This window comes from Pseudophryne corroboree, assembly GCF_028390025.1.
Source record: "Pseudophryne corroboree isolate aPseCor3 chromosome 3 unlocalized genomic scaffold, aPseCor3.hap2 SUPER_3_unloc_22, whole genome shotgun sequence".
NCBI classification, from domain to species: domain Eukaryota; kingdom Metazoa; phylum Chordata; class Amphibia; order Anura; family Myobatrachidae; genus Pseudophryne; species Pseudophryne corroboree.
Window position 1 is genome coordinate 1996458 of NW_026967511.1, and position 20215 is coordinate 2016672.

Consider the following 20215-nt stretch of genomic DNA (forward strand, 5'->3'; position numbering starts at 1 on the left):
TACGAGCAGCTGAGCAGTGCAGGATTCCCACCAACCCCCCAGAAGCAGGAGCCAGGCGGAGAGAGATGGTCAGCCAGGCAGCAGGGGTGAGGGCATGGTTGACGTTGGTAGGCCGCCTCAGAGTGCTCAGAGGGTACTCTGACCCAGCCAGGTATCTAGCAGGGGGGGTACCGCCGGGCAGAGCGGCCGGCAGGAAGGAGGGCCCAGCCAGGTATAGTAGCTGCGGCCGCAAGTGGACCCCCGGGCCTCAGAGGAGCAGAGCTAATTCAGCAGCCGGGAAAGCACTAAAGCCCATTCCACCCCCTTAAACATATATCGCAGGTACCAGCGCCTGCACTCCGGGGGCCTAGGGCCCAGCCGCGGCACCCGTCAGCGGAGCTCCGGGACCAGTTATGTAGGGGAGCAGGAGGAGAGCGGGCGCCAGCGGATAGGTCCGTGAATCCCGGGCGGCCAGCCGCACAGCGTTGCGGGACCCAGGCTGCAGAGGGGAAGGAGGAGGTAAGGAGGGCGAGACGTGGCAAGTGGCCTGGCGGCTCCGGGAGACAGCGGGTATGGTGATCGCTGCTGGAGCTCCGGTTTCGGAGCAAACTCACCCTCACGCCCGGGTTCAGCACTCGGTCATCTGGGGATGGTGCAGGGGAGCCGGGCAGGGCATCAGGAGGTTGATGGGGTCAGCAAGGTGCCAAGCTGCGACGGAGCCCCGCTTCCGGACTTCCGGCCCCGGGTCATCCTCAAACTCCAGGCCCCGGCTTCACGCTGGGGGAAGGCCGCAATCCGCAGGAGTGCTGAAAAGCACTCCCCGACTCCGCGGGTCCCCCACAGCGGCAACAACAACACAGGAGAGGTCTCAGAGGGCAAAATGGAGTATCCAGAGACAGAGTAGGATGGGTAAAAGGCAGTAGAAGGGCAATGCTTACAGGAGCTGGGGAGAAGCACTTCCACTCTCCACAACGGCCAGGCCACGCCCCGAAACCTGATAAGTTTAAACGTCAGAAGGTAGCTAAAATAGTGTAACTGCATTCTGACTATTTAGTAGACATACGTTAGGAACCCTGGTCTAGTCCAGGGAAGAGATTCTCCCTGTCTAAAAAGATGCTCTAGATCGTTATCCCCTCCCTGCTGAGTTGTGTAACAAGTGGGAAAATTATCCATCGGTGGATTCTCATGTCACCCGTCTTGTGGTGTCATCTACTCTGCCTGTCACCACTGTCACCTCACTGAAGGAACTGACCGATAAGCGTGTGGAGGGATGTCTGAAGTCTATTTACCCCTTACAGGTACTGTACATAGACCCACTATAGTGGCCTCCTGGTCCGCAAAGGGAATTGAAGTATGGGTTCAGGCATTAGAGGAAGAGCTGCCTCAGGATATATCTGACACTGCCAGACAATATATGTGTCATATTACCACCACCTCCCACTATATTCAGGAGGTGTCCTCTGACGCAGGTGTGTTGGCGGCCAAGGCGTCGACTACGTCCATCCTGGCTCGCCGTATTCTGTGGTTGAGGTTATTGAAGGTGGACCTGGACTCCAAAAACAACTTGGAGGTACTTCCTTTTAAGGGAGACATCCTATTTGGGGAAGATCTCAATAAGATTGTGACTGACTTAGCGGCTGCTAAGACTGCCTTTCTCCCTAGCACTACTCCTTCTGCACAGAAGGCAAGAAGTACCACTTTTCGTTCCTTTCGGCCTCGAGGGAAAGCAAAAGGTCAGGCATACCCGAGACAATCTCATGCTCCCAAATCCACTAAGCCTAAAGCAAAGCAATCCTGGGCTGCCCGTCAGCCTGCTTCTAAATAAGACAAGCCTGCCGCATGATGGGGTGGGCCTCCCGCTGTGGTATACCAGGGTGGGAGGCCGACTTCTGCGGTTCACCCAGGTCTGGTTAATGACCACTTCAGACGCATCGGTGTGAGAAGTCGTCTCTCATGGGTACCCAGTCTCTTTCAAGAGACGTCCCCTTCGCCAGTTCTGCACAACAGTTATTCCTTCGGACCCGTTGAAGGCGCAAGCTCTACACCTGGTTGTGCGATTCCTCCTGGATACAGGAGTGGTAGTGCTGGTACCTCTGTCCCAGAGAGGCGGAGGATACTACTCAACCCTGTTTCTAGTCCCGAAAACCCAATGGGTCTTTCCGGCCTATACTCAACCTCAAATCACTGAACAAATTTGTGAGAGTGTCCAAGTTCCGTATGGAAACGCTGCGCTCGATTTGTACTGGCCATGGAATCCGGAAATTATATGGTATCCCTTGACATACAAGATGCTTATCTGCATCTACCTACTGCCATATCGCATCAGCAATATCTGCGGTTTGCTATTGGCAACCTTCACTTTCAATTCCAGGCTCTGCCATTTGGACTGGCAACGGCTCCACGGATCTTCAACGAGGTTATGTCTGTGATGACGGCTCATCTCCGTCGTCTGGTAATCAGGATCCTGCTGTATCTGGACTACTTGCTGATCCTAGCGAACTCCCACAATGTCCTCCTCAGTCACCTGCAGCTGACGGTAAACTTCCTACAAGCCCACGGACAACACCACCACGGTGGCCTACATAAACCATCAAGGCGGCACCCTAAGCCACATGGTAATGATGGAAGTGTAAACATTTTTCGTTGGGCGGAACGCCATCTACCAGCAATATCAGCAGTGTTCATTCCGGGGTTCCTCAACTGGGAAGCGGACTTCCTCAGTCGTCAGGACGTACACGCCGGAGAGTGGAGTCTTCATCTAGAAGTCTTTCAAATACTAGTGGACATGTGGGGCCTACTAGATCACAAAGTTCCGGGCTTCGGATCGAGGACCAGGAAGTGGAGTCTTCATCAGGAAGTCGTTCAGCTCCAAGTGGACAAGTGGGGTCTACCAGATGGCGTCTCGACACAATCACAAAGTTGCCACAAGGGTATTGAATTTAGGCGCTTTGTCTTGTCGCCCACCCTTTTTGATATTTCATCGTGACCGAGCAGTTCTCCGAACTCGCCCTGGTTATTTACGTAAGGTGGTGTCATCGTTTCACCTTAACCAAGAGATTGTGGTTCCAGCCTTCGTCTCTTCTGACTTGTCCTCCAAAGAGCGGTCTTTGAATGTGGTAAGGGATTTTATATATGTATATACCTTTATTAGGAGGTCAAATGCCCTTTTTGTACTATTTGGTTTCCGCAAACGTGGCTGGCCTGCAAATTAGCTAACCTTGGCCAGATGGATTAGAATGGTGATTGCACAAGCTTATGCGCATGCTGGGCTCCAAGCTCCTGCTGTTATTAAATACCCATTCTACTTAGTCTGTTGGACCTTCTTGGGCGGCCCGCCGTGGTGCGTCCGCAGAACAATTGTTCAAGGCGGCTGCGTGGTCCTTAGTGAACATGTTCATTAGGTTCTATGCCTTTGATACTTCCGCCTCCCAGGATTTTTCCTTTGGATGCTGGGTTCTCGTACCCGCTAAGGCACATCCCCTCCCTTGAGGAACTGCTTTGGGACATCCCCGATGTATTCCCTGTGGAGCACAGAGTACCCCAATGCATAAAAGGAGATTTATGGTAGACGTACCATGGTTAAATCTCTTTCTGAGAGGTACACTGGGTTCCACAGGGCGCCCACCCTGACGTGCTTAGCTTCTATGGGTTTGTATGGCATTAGCCGCTAGTCCCTTCTCCTGTCATGAGAACGTGGTTCTTTGTGACTAACATCTGCCGTCTCTTTTACCTGCTTCTGCATTGGACTGGGTAACAAAACTGAGCTCTCAGTGCCTGGAGGTGGGGTTATAAAGGGGGCCCCGCAATGCATCCTGGGACAGTCTACAGCTTTAGCCAGTTGGTGCCTCTGGATCAAGATCCATCTCTACACCCCGATGTATTCCCTGTGAAACCCAGTGTACCTCGCAGAAAGAGATTTAACCATGGTAAGTCTACCATAAATCTCCTAATTATTATACAGGGGGAGCAGCTTGTAGTGTCCTGTTGTTATTATACAGGGGGAGCAGCCTGTCGTGTGGTGTTGTTGTTGTTGTTGTTGTTGTTGTTGTTATTATTATTATTATACAGCGGGAGCACCTGTGGTGTCCTGTTGTTGTTGTTGTTGTTGTTGTTGTTATTATTATTAAAGTGGAGGCAGTCTGTGGTGTCTTATTATTATCATCATCACCACCACCACCACCACCACCACCACCACCACCACCACAGTGACATCAGTTATATCTATAGTAATAATACAGGGACATGACTGGGGAGGTGAGGGGATCTGGGAGTGTATATAGTGACATCACTTATATCTATAGTAATAATACAGGGACATGACTGGGGAGGTGAGGGGATCTGAGAGTGTCACAGTGACATCACTTATAGCTATAGTAATAATATAGGGACATGACTGGGGAGGTGAAGGGATCTGGGAATGTCACAGTGACATCAGTTATATCTATAATAATAATACAGGTACATGACTGGGGAGGTGAGGGGATCTGGGAGTGTCACAGTGACGTCACTTATCTTTAGTAATAATACAGGGACATGACTGGGGAGGTGAGGGGATCTGGGAGTATCACAGTGACATCACTTATATTTATAGTAATAATTCAGGGACATGACCGAGGAGGTGAGAGGATTTGGGAGCGTCACAGTGATGCCACTTATATCTTTAGTAATAATACAGGGACATGACTGAGGTAATGGGATCTGGGCATGTCACAGTGATATCACTTATATCTATAGTAATAATCAAATACATGACTGGGGAGGTGAGGGGATCTGGAAGTGTCACTGTTACATCACTTATATCTATAGTAATAATACAGGGACATGACCGGGGAGGTGAGGGGATCTGGGAATGTCATAGTGACATCACTTATATCTATAGTAATAATACAGGGACATGACTTGGAGAGGAGGGGATCTGGGAGTGTCACAGTGACATCACTTATCTATAGTAATAATACAGGGACATGACTGGGGAGGTGATGGTATCTGGGAGTATTTACAGTGATATTGATGTCTCCAACATTTTGCAGGGTTACACAGTAGTGAAGAAGATATCTAATGAGTGTGAGACACCCAGCATCCATCCCCGTGTGTGAGGAGGACTGAGCAGGACCCAGAGCCTAATCACGGTGCCTCCACCTCACTCACTGATACATGAGAGACACAATGACCAGAAGATCCTGGAATTCAGCAACAAGATCATTCAGCTGCTGACTGGAGAGGTGACTGCTGGGAATGGGACATTATACAGTAACACCAGGGGACATGTCTGGGTGACGACTGGAGAGGTGACTGCTGGGAATGGGGTATTATACAGTAACACCGGGGGACATGTCTGGGTGATGACTGGAGAGGTGACTGCTGGGAATGGGGCATTATACAGTTACACCAGGGGACGTGTCTGGGTGATGACTGGAGTGGTGACTGCTGGGAATGGAACATTGTACAGTAACACCGGGGGACGTGTCTGGGTGATGACTGGAGTGGTGACTGCTGGGAAAGGAACATTGTACAGTAACACCGGGGGACGTGTCTGGGTGATGACTGGAGAGGTGACTGCTGGGAATGGGGCATTATACAGTAACACCGGGGGATGTGTCTGGGTGATAACTGGAGAGGTGACTGCTGGGAATGGGACATTATACAGTAACACCGGGGGACGTGTCTGGGTGATGACTGGAGAGGTGACTGCTGTGAATGGGACATTATACAGTAACACCGGGGGACGTGTCTGGGTGATAACTGGAGAGGTGACTGCTGGGAATGGGACATTATACAGTAACACCGGGGGACGTGTCTGGGTGATGACTGGAGAGGTGACTGCTGGGAATGGGGCATTATACAGTAACACCGGGGGACGTGTCTGGGTGATAACTGGTGAGGTGACTGCTGGGAATGGGACATTTATACAGTAACACCGGGGGATGTGTCTGGGTGATGACTGGAGAGGTGACTGCTGGGAATGGGACATTATACAGTAACACCGGGGGACGTGTCTGGGTGATGACTGGAGAGGTGACTGCTGGGAATGGGACATTATACAGTAACACCAGGGGATGTGTCAGGGTGATGACTGGAGAGGTGACTGCTGGGAATGGGACATTATACAGTAACACCGGGGGATGTGTCTGGGTGATGACTGGAGAGGTGACTGCTGGGAATGGGACATTATACAGTAACACCAGGGGATGTGTCTGGGTGATGACTGGAGAGGTGACTGATGGGAATGGGACATTATACAGTAACACCAGGTGATGTGTCTGGGTGATGACTGGAGAGGTGACTGCTGGGAATGGGACATTATACAGTAACACCAGGGGATGTGTCTGGGTGATGACTGGAGAGGTGACTGCTGGGAATGGGGTATTATACAGTAACACCAGGGGATGTGTCTGGGTGATGACTGTATCACTGTATGTGTCAGGTTCCTATAAGGTGTCAGGAGGTCACTGTCTATGTCTCCATGCAGGAGGAGGAGTATATAGAGGAACACAGGGGTCTGTACAAGGACGTGATGATGGAGAATCACCGGCCCCTCACATCACTGGGTAAGAGGAGACTGTCATGTATTGTACAGGGGAGAGCAGGTATGGGAGCCCCCTATATACATACATCATCTGATAATCGCATATATACACTGTACTCAGTCACTGTGTGTCTCCTACAGATGGGCCCAGTAACAGAGATACCCCAGAGAGATGTCCCCGTCCTCTGTATTCCCAGGATTGTACAGAGGAGAATCACAGGATCCCACAGGAGTATCAGGTAGGTGGGATTTAGGGTCTCATCAATATACCAAAGTGACTGTCCCTGTGATCTGTAGAGAAGCTGTGTGTCTTATACACTGATATTATACTGTTTCACCTCCGTTTAATCTGACTGTATGTAAATGTCATTATAGTGGTTTTGTTTTTTTAGGTTGAACGTCTGACTGATATGAAAACAGAAGATACAGAGGGAGAAGAAGAGACGTATGTGACTGATATAAAGGCAGAAGATATAGAGGGAGAAGAAGAGATGTATGTGACTGATATAAAGGCAGAAGATACAGAGGGAGAAGAAGAGACGTATGTGACTGATATAAAGACAGAAGATATAGAGGGGGAAGAAGAGACGTATGTGACTGATATAAAGGCAGAAGATACAGAGGGAGAAGAAGAGGCGTATGTGACTGATATAAAGGCAGAAGATATAGAGGGAGAAGAAGAGACGTATGTGACTGATATAAAGGCAGAAGATATAGAGGGAGAAGAAGATACATATGTGACTGATATAAAGGCAGAAGATACAGAGGGAGAAGAAGAGACATATGTGACTGATATAAAGGCAGAAGATATAGAGGGAGAAGAAGAGACGTATGTGACTGATATAAAGGCAGAAGATATAGAGGGAGAAGAAGAGACGTATGTGACTGATATAAAAGCAGAAGATATAGAGGGAGAAGAAGAGGCGTATGTGTGGGGTGATCAGCAGTGTAAAGAGGAGGAGATCCCTACAGATATCAGCACAGGTGAGTAATAATCACTTATTACAGAAGAGAGTCACATATTCTCCTTGCTCAGTCACTACAGCAATCTCTTATCTTACACCCTCCTCTGTCAGTACAGACTATTGAGGGAAATGTATCTACCCAGTGGGGGAGTCTACAGCCATCGGCCCATATTATACTCCTGCACTCCCCCTCACATCATGTCACTGTTACAAGCCCAGAGATCTCACCAGTCTCCTCCCCACACTCTCTGGTGTATCTCATACATCAGGAGCCTTTAGCCCCTATTATACTCCTGCACTCCCCCTCACATCATGTCACTGTGTGTTACCAGCCCAGAGATCTGACCAGTCTCCTCCCCACACTCTCTGGTGTATCACATAAATCAGGAGCCATCAGCATCTATTATACTCCTGCTCTCCCCCTCACATCATGTCACTGTGTGTTACCAGCCCATTGATCTGACCAGTCTTTTCCCGACACTCTCTGGTGTATCTCATAAATCAGGAGCCATCAGCATCTATTATACTCCTGCTCTCCCCCTCACATCATGTCACTGTGTGTTACCAGCCCAGAGATCTGACCAGTCTCCTCCCCACACTCTCTGGTGTATCTCATACATCAGGAGCCATCAGCCCCTATTATACTCCAGCTCTCCCCCTCACATCATGTCACTGTATGTTACCAGCCCAGAGATCTGACCAGTCTCCTCCCCACACTCTCTGGTGTATCTCATACATCAGGAGCCATCAGCCCCTATTATACTCCTGCTCTCCCCTCACATCATGTCACTGTGTGTTACCAGCCCAGAGATCTGACCAGTCTCCTCCCCACACTCTCTGGTGTATCTCATACATCAGGAGCCATCAGCCCCTATTATACTCCTGCTCTCCCCCTCACATCATGTCACTGTATGTTACCAGCCCAGAGATCTGACCAGTCTCCTCCCCACACTCACTGGTGTATCTCATACATCAGGAGACATCAGCCCCTATTTTACTCCTGCTCTCCCCTCACATCATGTCACTGTGTGTTACCAGCCCATTGATCTGACCAGTCTTTTCCCGACACTCTCTGGTATTTCTCATACATCAGGAGCCATCAGCCCCTATTATACTGTTGCTCTCCCCCTCACATCATGTCACTGTGTGTTACCAGCCCAGAGATCTGACCAGTCTCCTCCCCACACTCTCTGGTGTATCTCATACATCAGGAGCCATCAGCCCCTATTATACTCCTGCTCTCCTCCTCACATCATGTCACTGTGTGTTACCAGCCCAGAGAACTGACCAGTCTCCTCCCCACACTCTCTGGTGTATCTCATACATCAGGAGCCATCAGCCCCTATTATACTCCTGCTCTCCCCTCACATCACGTCACTGTGTGTTACCAGCCCATTGATCTGACTAGTCTTTTCCCGACACTCTCTGGTATTTCTCATACATCAGGAGCCATCAGCCCCTATTATACTGTTGCTCTCCCCCTCACATCATGTCACTGTGTGTTACCAGCCCAGAGATCTGACCAGTCTCCTCCCCACACTCTCTGGTGTATCTCATACATCAGGAGCCATCAGCCCCTATTATACTCCTGCTCTCCTCCTCACATCATGTCACTGTGTGTTACCAGCCCAGAGATCTGACCAGTCTCCTCCCCACACTCTCTGGTGTATCTCATACATCAGGAGCCATCAGCCCCTATTATACTCCTGCTCTCCCCTCACATCATGTCACTGTGTGTCACCAGCAGCCATACTGTGTGCTAGCAGTACCTCTGCCTATGGTATTACATGCCCTGAGAGTGTCACTATTAGGACACGCCGGTCTATATATAAACCACTTTTCTGCAGGTACACTGTGATTCCACAGGGAATTACATCGGGGTGTAGAGTTGGATCTTGATCCGAGGCACCAATGGGCTAAATGCTTTGACTGTTCCCAGGATGCATTGCACCACCTCCTCTATATAACCCCGCCTCTGTGCACAGGAGCTCAGTGTGTAAGTTGGTGCACACAGATAACAGGGAGCGCTGCGCTGGGCAGCCCTGAAAAGAGCTTTTCTGAAGAAAGAAGAATTCAAGGGGCGCAGCATAGACACTTAGAAGTTCTATATGTCAGTTTGACATATCGTGCTCCATCACCTCCCCTGGCGGCGCTGTATACTCTCGCGCCCTGGTTGCCGGGTACTCACAGCGGAGGCTCCGGTTCTCTTCCTCAGGCACATACACTCGCCGCTGCTCTCCAGGAACGCGTGGCCACATCTTTGGGAGCAGGTAAGATAGTTCCCAAAGCGAGACCCACTGAAATCGCGACCCGGCGTGGTATTCGGGAGATGGACTGTGTGCGTGCTGGCGTGGACACTGTACAGGGACTCCTGTACAGTGGGGAGTTGTCCCAACCTCTTGAAGGGTTAATGGTCCCGTTCCCCGCTGACAGGACACTAGCTCCTGAGGGAACTATTCGCAAGCCCCACCACGGTGAGCGTACATTCCCACAGCACACCGCCACCCCTAACAGAGCCAGAAGTAAGAAGAGTAGTGAGTACTAAGCCAGCGTCCCGGTTAGCAGGTCGCCGGCCATTATGGCGGCATGAGGGTACGGAGATGCACGGCTTCTAACCGGGGCGGATTGCGTCTCCATACTCAGTACACAGCTGCGTCTCAGTACACTGTACACAGTACCCACACTGGCAAACTAAGCCTTAAAACTGTTCTGTCTCCACTTTAAGCACAAAATACCTCAGCCAGTATAAAAAAGCGTGAAGACCACGTGCCATTGAAGGAGCGGGGCTTCACAATGAGTAGATCCAGCAGCTCACCAGTGCAATTTTCCCTCTGCAATTCACACAGACGCTGACCGACAGGGACGTGCAGCTCCTCCAGTGTGACTACATATTACCTCAGCGGTACCACGGGGAGCGACTATTAGTGTACTAAATCCCCAATCTGGGAACTTAGTCTGCGACGCGGCTAAGCTTGGCATTAGCGATTAGGGTGCGGTGTGCTGGCTCCAAATACCTCTGTGTCTCCCTGGAAGGGCTCTTAGTGGGTTAATTGGGTTTTTAACCTTTCCTGTGTGTGTGTTGTCACATTTACAATATGTTAGGCAAAGAGTGTGTTTCATGTACAGCAGAGTGTTCCTCTTCCTCAGGGAGCTCACTATTATGTACTCTGTGTAGTGCACCCTGGACACCATCATGCCAGGATTCCTGGGTCATAGATCTTATTTCCCGGGGCTACAGACTGGAGTTTCAGGAGATTCCACCTCACAGATTCTTCAAATCAGGCTTACCAGCTCCACAAGAGGCAAGTATAACCTTACAGGATGCCATTCAAAAACTGGTACAGACTCAGGTCATTGTTCCAGTTCCACCTCATCTGCAAAACAAGGTGTGCTATTCCAACTTCTTTGTAGTACCGAAACCGGATGGTTCAGTGAGACTGATTTTGAATCTAAAATTGTTGAACCCGTTCTTACCAGTGTTCAAATTCAAGATGGAGTCTCTGAGAGCGGTGATCTCAGGTCTGGAGGAGGGGGAATTCCTAGTGTCTCTGGATATCAAGGATGCGTGCCTTCATATTCCGATCTGGCCACCTCACCAGGCTTATCTACGCTTTGCACTATAAGACTGTCACTACCAGTTCCAGGCCCTGCCATTTGGTCTCTCCATGACACTGAGGGTGTTCACCAAGTTGATGGCAGAGATAATGTTTCTCCTTCGCAAGCAGGGAGTGTACATAATTCCGTACCTGGACGATCTCCTGAAAAAAAGCACAGCCCATGGAAAGGTTGTTGAGCAGCATTGGTCTCATAACCAAACTACTCCTGGATCATGGTTGGATTCTAAATCTCCCGAAATCTCATTTAGTGCCAACTCTGAGATTTCCATTCCTGGGAATGATACTGGACACAGAGTCGCAAAAGGTGTTCCTTCCATTGGAAAAGGCATTGGTAATCTATTCGATGGTTCAGGATGTCCTGAAGCCAACACGGATAGTGGTGCATCTAAAATGGTGGCGGCTTATAAGGCGCTTCAGTGCATAAGGTTTCATGCGAAGCCCTTCCAGGTGGATCTGTTGGACAAATGGTCCAGATCGCATCTTCACGTGCACCAGAGGATCTGTCTGTCGCCAAAGGCCAGGCTCTCCCTTCTGTGGTGGCTACAGACTTCTTGCCTAATCGAGGGCCGAAGGTTCGGGATTCAGAATTGGATTCTGCTAACCAGAGACGCAAGCCTCGGAGGTTGGGGGAGTGGTCAACCAGGGGGGGTGCAGTTTTAAGAAAGATGGTCAAGTCAGGAACATTCTGGAACTCAGGGCTGTATACAACGCCTTTCTGCAGGCCTCATATTTTCTTCAAGATCTGGCAATTCAGGTTTAGTCAGGAAATGTGACAGCAGTAACGTACATAAACTGACAGGGCGGAACGAAAAGCAGAGCAGCAATGTCAGAGATATCAAGAATTCTCCTCTGGGCGGAAAAACATGCTGTGGCGTTGTCGGCGGTCTTCATTGCGGGAGTAGACAACTGGGAAGCAGACTTCCTCAGCAGACACGACCTGCACCCGGGGGAGTGGGGCCTTCACCCGGAGGTGTTCAGGTGCTTGACACGTCGATGGGGATGTCCACAAATCGACATGATGGCCTCTCGTCTCAACAAGAAACTCAAGCAGTATTGTTCCAGGTCGAGAGACCCACAGACAGTGGCAGTGGACGCTCTGACAACTCCATGGGTCTATCAGATGGTGTACATGTTCTCTTCACTTCCGCTGATCCCAAGAATTCTCAAAAGAATATAAAGGGAAAAAGTTAAAGCAATTCTCATTGCTCCGGACTAGCCAAGAAGGGCCTGGTACGCGGACCTTCTGGGGATGCTCCTGGAAGATCCGTGGCCTCTACCTCTTCACGAGGATCTCCTGTAACAGGGGCCGTTTGTCTATCAAGACTTAACACGGCTACGTTTGATGGCATGGAGGTTGAACAGCTGATTCTATCCAGGAGAGGCATTCCTGACACGGTCATCCCGTCTAAACATTACCACTGTATTTGGAAGAAATACATCTCTTGGTGTGAGAGCAGAAAATATTCTGCGGTGGAATTTAATTTTATCTGGGACGTTTCCTGATGTTTCTGCAGTCGGATGTGGGCCTACGTCTGGGCTCCGTAAAAGTCCAGATTTCGGCCTTGTCCATTTTCTTTCAGAAACAATTGGCGTCTCTCTCCTGAGGTCCAGAAGTTCTTGAAAGGGCTTCTGCACACCAGGCCTACCTGGAAAGCCGTCACACTGTTGGCCTTGGCTTCTGCAAAACTTGTGTCAGAGCTGGGGACGTTGTCTTACAAGAGCCCCTATTTAATCTTCCATGAGGATAGAGCTGAACTCAGGACTCGTCAACAATTTCTTCCTAAGGTGGTGTCGGCGTTTTACATCAACCAACCAATTGTGGTTCCGGTTGTGACCAACACCTCTATTACTTCAAAGTCTTTGGATGTTGTGAGGGCTTTGAAGGTGTATGTGAAGAGAACAGCTTGTCACAGGAAATCGGACTCGCTGTTTGTTCTTTACGATCCCAAAAGGATTGGGTGTCCTGCTTCAAAGCAGTCTATTGCACGTTGGATCAGGCTCACTATCCAGCATGCTTATTCCTGGCAGGATTGGCGACTCCAAAATCTGTACAGGCCCACTCGACTAGATCACTGGGTTCTTCTTGGGCGGCTGCCCGCGGTGTCTCGGCATTACAGCTCTGCCAAGCAGCTTCTTGGTCAGTTTTGAACACGTTTGCAAAGTTCTATAAGTTCGATACCTTGGCCTCTGAGCACCTTCAGTTTGGTCAGTCAGTTCTGCAGGACCCTCAGCACTCTCCCACCCGGTTTGGGAGCTTTGGTACTTCCCCATGGTACTAAATGGATCCCCAATATCCTCTAGGACATAAGAGAAAATAGGATTTTAATTACCTATTGGTAATTCCTTTTCTTGTAGTCCGTAGAGGATATTGGGGATCCATTTAGTACCATGGGATATAGACAGGTCCACTAGGAGCCAAAGAAAAGGATTTACCAGTAGGTAATTAAAATCCTATTTTCTGCAACGAGGCCTGGACTTTGATCTTCGTCTGGCTTCCCTCAAAGTTCACATATGGTTTCAGAGAAAGATTGCGTCTATACCTGACGTTCATACATTCACTCAGGGTGTGTTATGGATTTAGCCTCCCTATGTCCCTCCTGTGGCTCTACGGAATCTGACTGTTGTCCTGAATGCCCTGCAAGAGTCTCCATTTGAGCCTCTTGAGTTGGCGGACCTTAAATGGCTCACGGCCAATGTCCTGTTTCTACTGGCTATTGCCTCTGCTAGAATGGTGTCAGACTTAGGCGCATTGCCCTGTCGTCCACCCTTTCTGATATTTCATCGTGACCGGGCAATTCTACGAACTCGTCCCAGTTATTTACCTAAGATGATGTCATCGTTTCACCTTAACCAAGAGATTGTGGTTCCGGCCTTTATCTCTTCTGAATTGTCCTCCAAAGTGCGGTCTTTGGGTGTGGTAAGGGCTCTCTGTATCTACATGGAGAGGACTGCCTCCATCAGGAGGTCAGATACCCTTTTTGTACTGTTTGGTTTCCTAAAACGTGGCTGGCCTGCGAATAAGTAAACCTTAGCCGGATGGATTAGAATGGTGGTTGCACAAGCTTATGCGCAGGCTGGACTCTCAGCTCCTACTGCTATTAAAGCCCATTCTACTCGTGCGGTTGGACCTTCTTGGGTGGTGCGTCCCCAGAACAATTGTGCAAGGCGGCTACATTGTCCTCGGAGAACACGTTCATTAGGTTCTATGTCTTTAATACTTCCGCCTCCCGGGATGCTTCCTTTGGACGCCAGGTTCTCAAACATGCTAAGATGTGACCCCTCCCTTGAGGAACTGCTTTAGGACATCCCTGATGTTTCCCTGTGGAATACAGTGTACCATGCTTCAGAAAAGGAGATGGTAGACTTACCATGGTTAACGCTCTCTTTCTGCGAGGTACATTGGGTTCCACAGGGCTGTTTGTATGGCATTAGCCAATGGTCCCTTCTCCTGTAATGAGAATGTGGTTCTATGTGACTAGCATCTGCCTTCTCTCTTACCTGCTCCTACATTGGACTGGTTAACGAAACTGAGCTCTCAGTGCCTGGAGGTGGGGTTATAGAGAAGGCCCCAATGCATCCTGGGACAGCTAAAGCGTTAGCCTGTTGGTGCCTCTGGCTCAAGATCCACTCTATACCCCAAAGTTTCCCTGTGGAACCCAGTGTACCTCGCAGAAAGAGCGTTAACCATGGTAAGTCCACCATAACTCTCCTTTTCTCTGATCCATCAGCTCATATGACTGATGTTATTGTTCATCTAGAATCTCCAATTCATACGATATGTTTCCCATCCATTGTTTTACATTGGTGCTGACATAGGACTTGGCGAGTGATTACATCTCCATTTATACTTCATGGTTAGTTACCAGTACAAGAGAGAGAGATATCTAAGTCTTATTATAATATTACATTTGTTATTGTGAGTGTTCTCAGGAGGGTGGACACAATGATAGTCTGAGACACAATATTATAAAGTCTTCATTAAAAGTTATGTTTTATTACACACATTTACAATTAAGGGCGGGATTCAATTCTTTTCACCCCTTTTCACACCCGTTCTGCTTCTGCCCTCAGGGACGTTGTATCATTATTTCAGCTCGCTACCCCGGAGTAGCGAGGCACCCAACCTTTAACACAGCTAAACCTGATTACTATGGGCGCAGTATGTGCGATAACGGAGATCATTTTAGCAAGGAAATTGGGCGTGATATATAATTTGATTCTCACCCTAAGAAAGTAATCTTCTCCTATTGATTACAAGATTAATATTGTTACAGAAAATGTCACTTTTCCATAATGTATTTTATTTCCAGCAGATGGACACACAAGCAGGAATATCTCAGAAGGACATCTAATGTTATCCCCGGATTGTGAAATAAAAGATAATGACAGTAGACAGGATTCTCCAGGAGATAATCCCATTACCCCAATTATACATCCAGCTCTATCAGCTGATCCCTCTGATCCTGGGGAATGTTCTCCTGATAACTCTGATATTGGTGCATTTGTTACAGCTCCGAGAGTAGATACAGAGTTTCCCTGTTCTACAGATGCCAAATGTTTTACACAGAACACAAAGCCACAGACAGGTATGGCAGGTGAAAGGCCATTTCCATGTTCTGAGTGTGGGAAATGTTTTACCCAGAAATCACATCTTGTTACACATCAGCGAAGTCACACAGGTGAGAAGCCATTTCCTTGTTCTGAGTGCGGGAAATGTTTTACACAGAAATCATATCTTGTTCTACATCAGCGAAGTCACACAGGTGAGAAGCCATTTCCATGTTCTGTGTGTGGGAAATGTTGTACACAGAAATCAAATCTTGTTCAACATCAGCGAAGTCACACAGGTGAGAAGCCATTTCCATGTTCTGAGTGCTGGAAATGTTTTACATACAAATCACATCTTGTTCAACATCAGCGCAGTCACACAGGTGAGAAGCCATTTCAATGTTCTGAGTGCGGAAAATGTTTTACATACAAATCACAACTTGTTACACATCAGCGAAGTCACACAGGTGAGAAACCATATTTTTGCTCTGAGTGTGGAAAACGTTTTACACAGGTATCAACACTTGTTACACATCACAGACGTCACACAGGTGAGAAGCCATTTTCTTGCTCTGAGTGTGGGAAATGTTTTACCGAGAAATCGGAATTTGTTAAACATCAGAGAAGTCACACAGGTGAGAAGCCATTTTCTTGCTCTGAGTGTGGGAAATGTTTTACCCAGAAATCAACACTTGTTATACATCAGAGAAGTCACACAGGTGAGAAGCCATTTCCATGTTCTGAGTGTGGGAAATGTTTTGCACACAAATCACACCTTGTTAGACATCAGCGAAGTCACACAGGAGAGAGGCCATTTCCATACTCTGATAAATAAATCAGCTCTTGTTGCACACAATAGACATCACTCAGGTGAGGTACCATTTTATTCTGGAGTATAAATTACAATAAAAGGGAAAGGAGGGGAACTGTTGCACTGGAATTGTTGTGTCTATCTTGTATAAATATCTATGGATCAATATTGACCGGAAACCACAAATCTTGATACTGTGTCAAATAATCGTACAGTTTGTGGGGGTGCTACCACAGATCATGTAAGAGTACATTTAGGATATAAGAGGAAAAAAGGAAAAGGATCTGTTTCTGGTGCACTAAGTAGTATATTAGGATAAAAATTAACTTTTAATTCATTTCTTAAAAATATGTGTTGACATGTTCTATTTCATGTCCTCTGAGATAACTTCTGTGAAATATTCTAACAACATGTACATTTAATGTGACGACATAACAAGACTGTGTGTTACACAAAACAATAAAAAATATAAAAAAACTGATGAGCGTCTTGTGAATGCCGAATTGCTTTCTCACAAATATTTAAAATGCCCGCTCTAATATATATACTACAGACGCCAGGCGCATCTTATTACCATATACGATAAAAGTGCACTGTACATCACAAAACACTGTATCCCATAAGAGAAAACAATACACCCACACACTATCTGAGTTCCAAAGCTCATTGATGTATATATTTGTTATTAAAAGGATATGGATTCAATATATTACAAAGTACAGTATACCTATAGTTACATGGTTACACTCACACAGTAAGCAGTTAAAACATACAGTTACAGTTACATACAGTTACAGGCCAGCGATACAATTACCATATCTTTCTCATATAAATTTGTCCCTCCATATGACTCACTCTCTCTCTCTCTGTAAAATCATGCAAGAACTCCATCATTGTCTGGGACCGATCAGCAACTCTTGAGACCAAAACAGGAACTGACTCCTGTGTGATCAGCAATGTGTTCTCTAGTTGGGGGAGGGAACTTACTCTCATTTATGATGAGTCACTAGTCTCTTTGTATATGCTAATCAGGTTTAGCCTTGAAGACATCCAAAGGGGCTGGCCTGAGCTTCCTGTCCACTACCTGTTTGGAACATCTATTGTTCTAATAAAAGTGATTTTAGCTTTTATACATGTAATCATAACTATTTGTTGCAATGTCCTACAACTTAATAACAAGTATCAAATGAATCTACACACCAATCTGCTTGCTTCAATACCAAACGTGACAGGTGTATCTGGTTTCGTTCAACTAATACACATACATGACATTACTTCATTATATATCATTTTAAATCATCATGATGTCTGGCGCTTGATATTATTATAATTATAATTATATTATAATTATGTACTGTATGAAATAGGTGTCGAATCCGTCTCTGTGGCATGTCCGTGTAAATGCGTGTGTTACCATATATTGCTGTGCTCGCTGCGCGTATTTGCAAGTATAGCGACTCGTGTGTGTAGTTTGTATGTTCTCTTTATATAATATTTTTGACTTCGACAGTCCACCCTTTGGCAGTAAACAATAACTGCCATCAATTATTAACGTAAGAAAAAATATTTCATACCATAATCGGTGACCTAGACACAAGTATGTATGCATTTCGCAAATCAGACACTTGACTATGTTTGGGGAAGACAGGGAGGAGGACGAGACATCCTCTATATGCACTCGGCAGTCACGGGACCACTGGTTTGGTGTGGGACAACATTCAGCCTATAGAGTATGCTGGGACAGTGCTTTGGCCTATAATGTCTGATTTGCGACGAACATTTCACACATACATGTACCTACGTCTTTGTACACTGATGTTTGGATTCGATTGAGGTTCTGCTGGGTAGATGAAAAAGACACAAACAAATCGTGACAGTGACATATAAAATTTTCATGATCTACATATTCCTATCATTCTCTGAACATTGTTTCCATTTCTGGAACGTATGCTAGGTCTGTTTAATAATTGAACAAGGGTTATAAGTAGTGTCCTTCCTAAATAACATAAACCTTCGGAGTTCGGGGAGAGCCACTCATAAACCTTTCTTCCACATATATCAATGAGCTCTTTATCTGCAATGTGTGAATAGCCATTGTCTGATTGTTCCTGATTACCTCTGAACTCCATAACTACTCGACCTTTGATTTTTCTTTGATTTTAACAAACTGATTGGCTAATCCTGGGATCCTATAAGGAAATCACTCCTTCCTCCAGAACCATTTCCAGTCCCACACTCGACTCCTCATAAAAAAAAAACCTTGCAAAAATAGAATATCCTGAAAGAAAATGTCAGCGGGAAAGAGAGAAAAGAGAAATAGAACAAAACAGCTCTTGTTCATAACAAATCAATTACAATGACTGGTATTTCTGCAATCCTTTAGTACGCTCAGGTAGAGTTCAACAGTGCCGCCTCTCAGTCTTCACGGAATAGAATCTCTGGTGATACTTTTGCGAACTCACTCCATTTACGAGTTCCATTTCCGGACTAACGACTTTCCTGCAATGGGAATCGTGGCCCCAAGTCTCTCTCGGCTACTTTCACTGGGATAGTGCTGTCACCAAAACTTGGTATGGTCCTTCCCACCTGTCTATTAGGCAACCTGAGCGTAAGAACAATCACACAGTCTCTTGGTTCACAATCAAGACAGTTAGTATTTAGCATACCAGCAATCAACAGTTTCAAGTTCTTTTGTCAAGTTCTCAAATGCTGGCTCATCTCAATAAGGTACTGTACTGTCACCTCATTGGTGTATTTCTGATCATTGTGCGGATCAATCATGACATGAGGTTGTCTTCCAAAAATAACCAAAAAGACACAAATACCAAAACAAAAACAAATTTCGAAGAGGGTGATTCGTTAAGTGAAGATCTGGGAGTGGTTCCGAAGCTACATAATACTAGTGGCAGTATCTATGATCAGAATAGTACAATTTCAAGCTTTGCTCCTACTTCTAGGGGTACCATTATCTACACACAAATTTCTGCACAATTTTTCTTTGCGGTAAACACAGAAGCATCCGTGGCGGCAGGAAATGCCTCCACCCAGTTTGAGAAAACATCAGTGCACACCAATACATAACAATAATTCCTAAAGGGTGTTAACTGTACGAAGTCGATTTGTATTTCCTTAAAAGATCTGTCTGCAGGAGGGATATGGGATGGCTCTGTTGGTATTGCTTTACCAATATTCTTCCTCAAGTAAGCAAGACAGGTCATTGCTCTCTTACCTGTATAAGAATAGAATCCTGGCGCACACCAGTAGGCTCTCATCAGCCAGTACATACCCTCTTTGCCTAGATGAGTCAGACCGTGTGCCACCTCAGCTAGACTTGGAAGGTATGCTCTGGGGGCTACTGGCTACCGTGTCCACATGCCCACAGTCCTGAGGACTCCTGGCCATACCCCTTTGTCCTCCAGGCTGCCTTTTCCTGTAGGGAACACAATTTTTGGTATCTTAATTTAACTATCGTGTGTTTGCAATGTAGAGTACCATGAGCATAACTCAAAAAAAAAAAAAAAAAAAAGAAACATCTCTGGAGGAGAGAAAGAAGAAGAAAATGAAAAAGAAAATGTCAGGTTTGCCATTCACCAACAGGCATATCAGTGTCTATACAAAATTTCCCTTTACAGTATTCCCATTCTCCACCCTTTGTGCATGACAAGGCACACTGCAGTAATACTGGTGTTATCGTGCTGTTGAGATATACTGGGTTCGGGCAGAACTCTGAAGGACCTAGGCATGTGGAGTTTGAACTGTACTTGGGTCC

The 20215-nt window shown here is 46.9% G+C and overlaps 1 protein-coding gene across 1 annotated transcript in view; it reads left to right on the forward strand.

Moving 5' to 3' along the window:
• The window catches only part of LOC134983739 (oocyte zinc finger protein XlCOF6-like), a 166687-nt gene extending 149762 nt beyond the window's left edge, over positions 1-16925 (forward strand). The window contains exon 7 of the mRNA XM_063949387.1: positions 15683-16925. Within this exon, the coding sequence (XP_063805457.1) occupies positions 15683-16470 (788 nt within the window). The 3' untranslated portion in view covers positions 16471-16925. The remainder of the gene's footprint in view (positions 1-15682) is intronic.
• The last annotated feature ends 3290 nt before the right edge of the window (positions 16926-20215 follow it).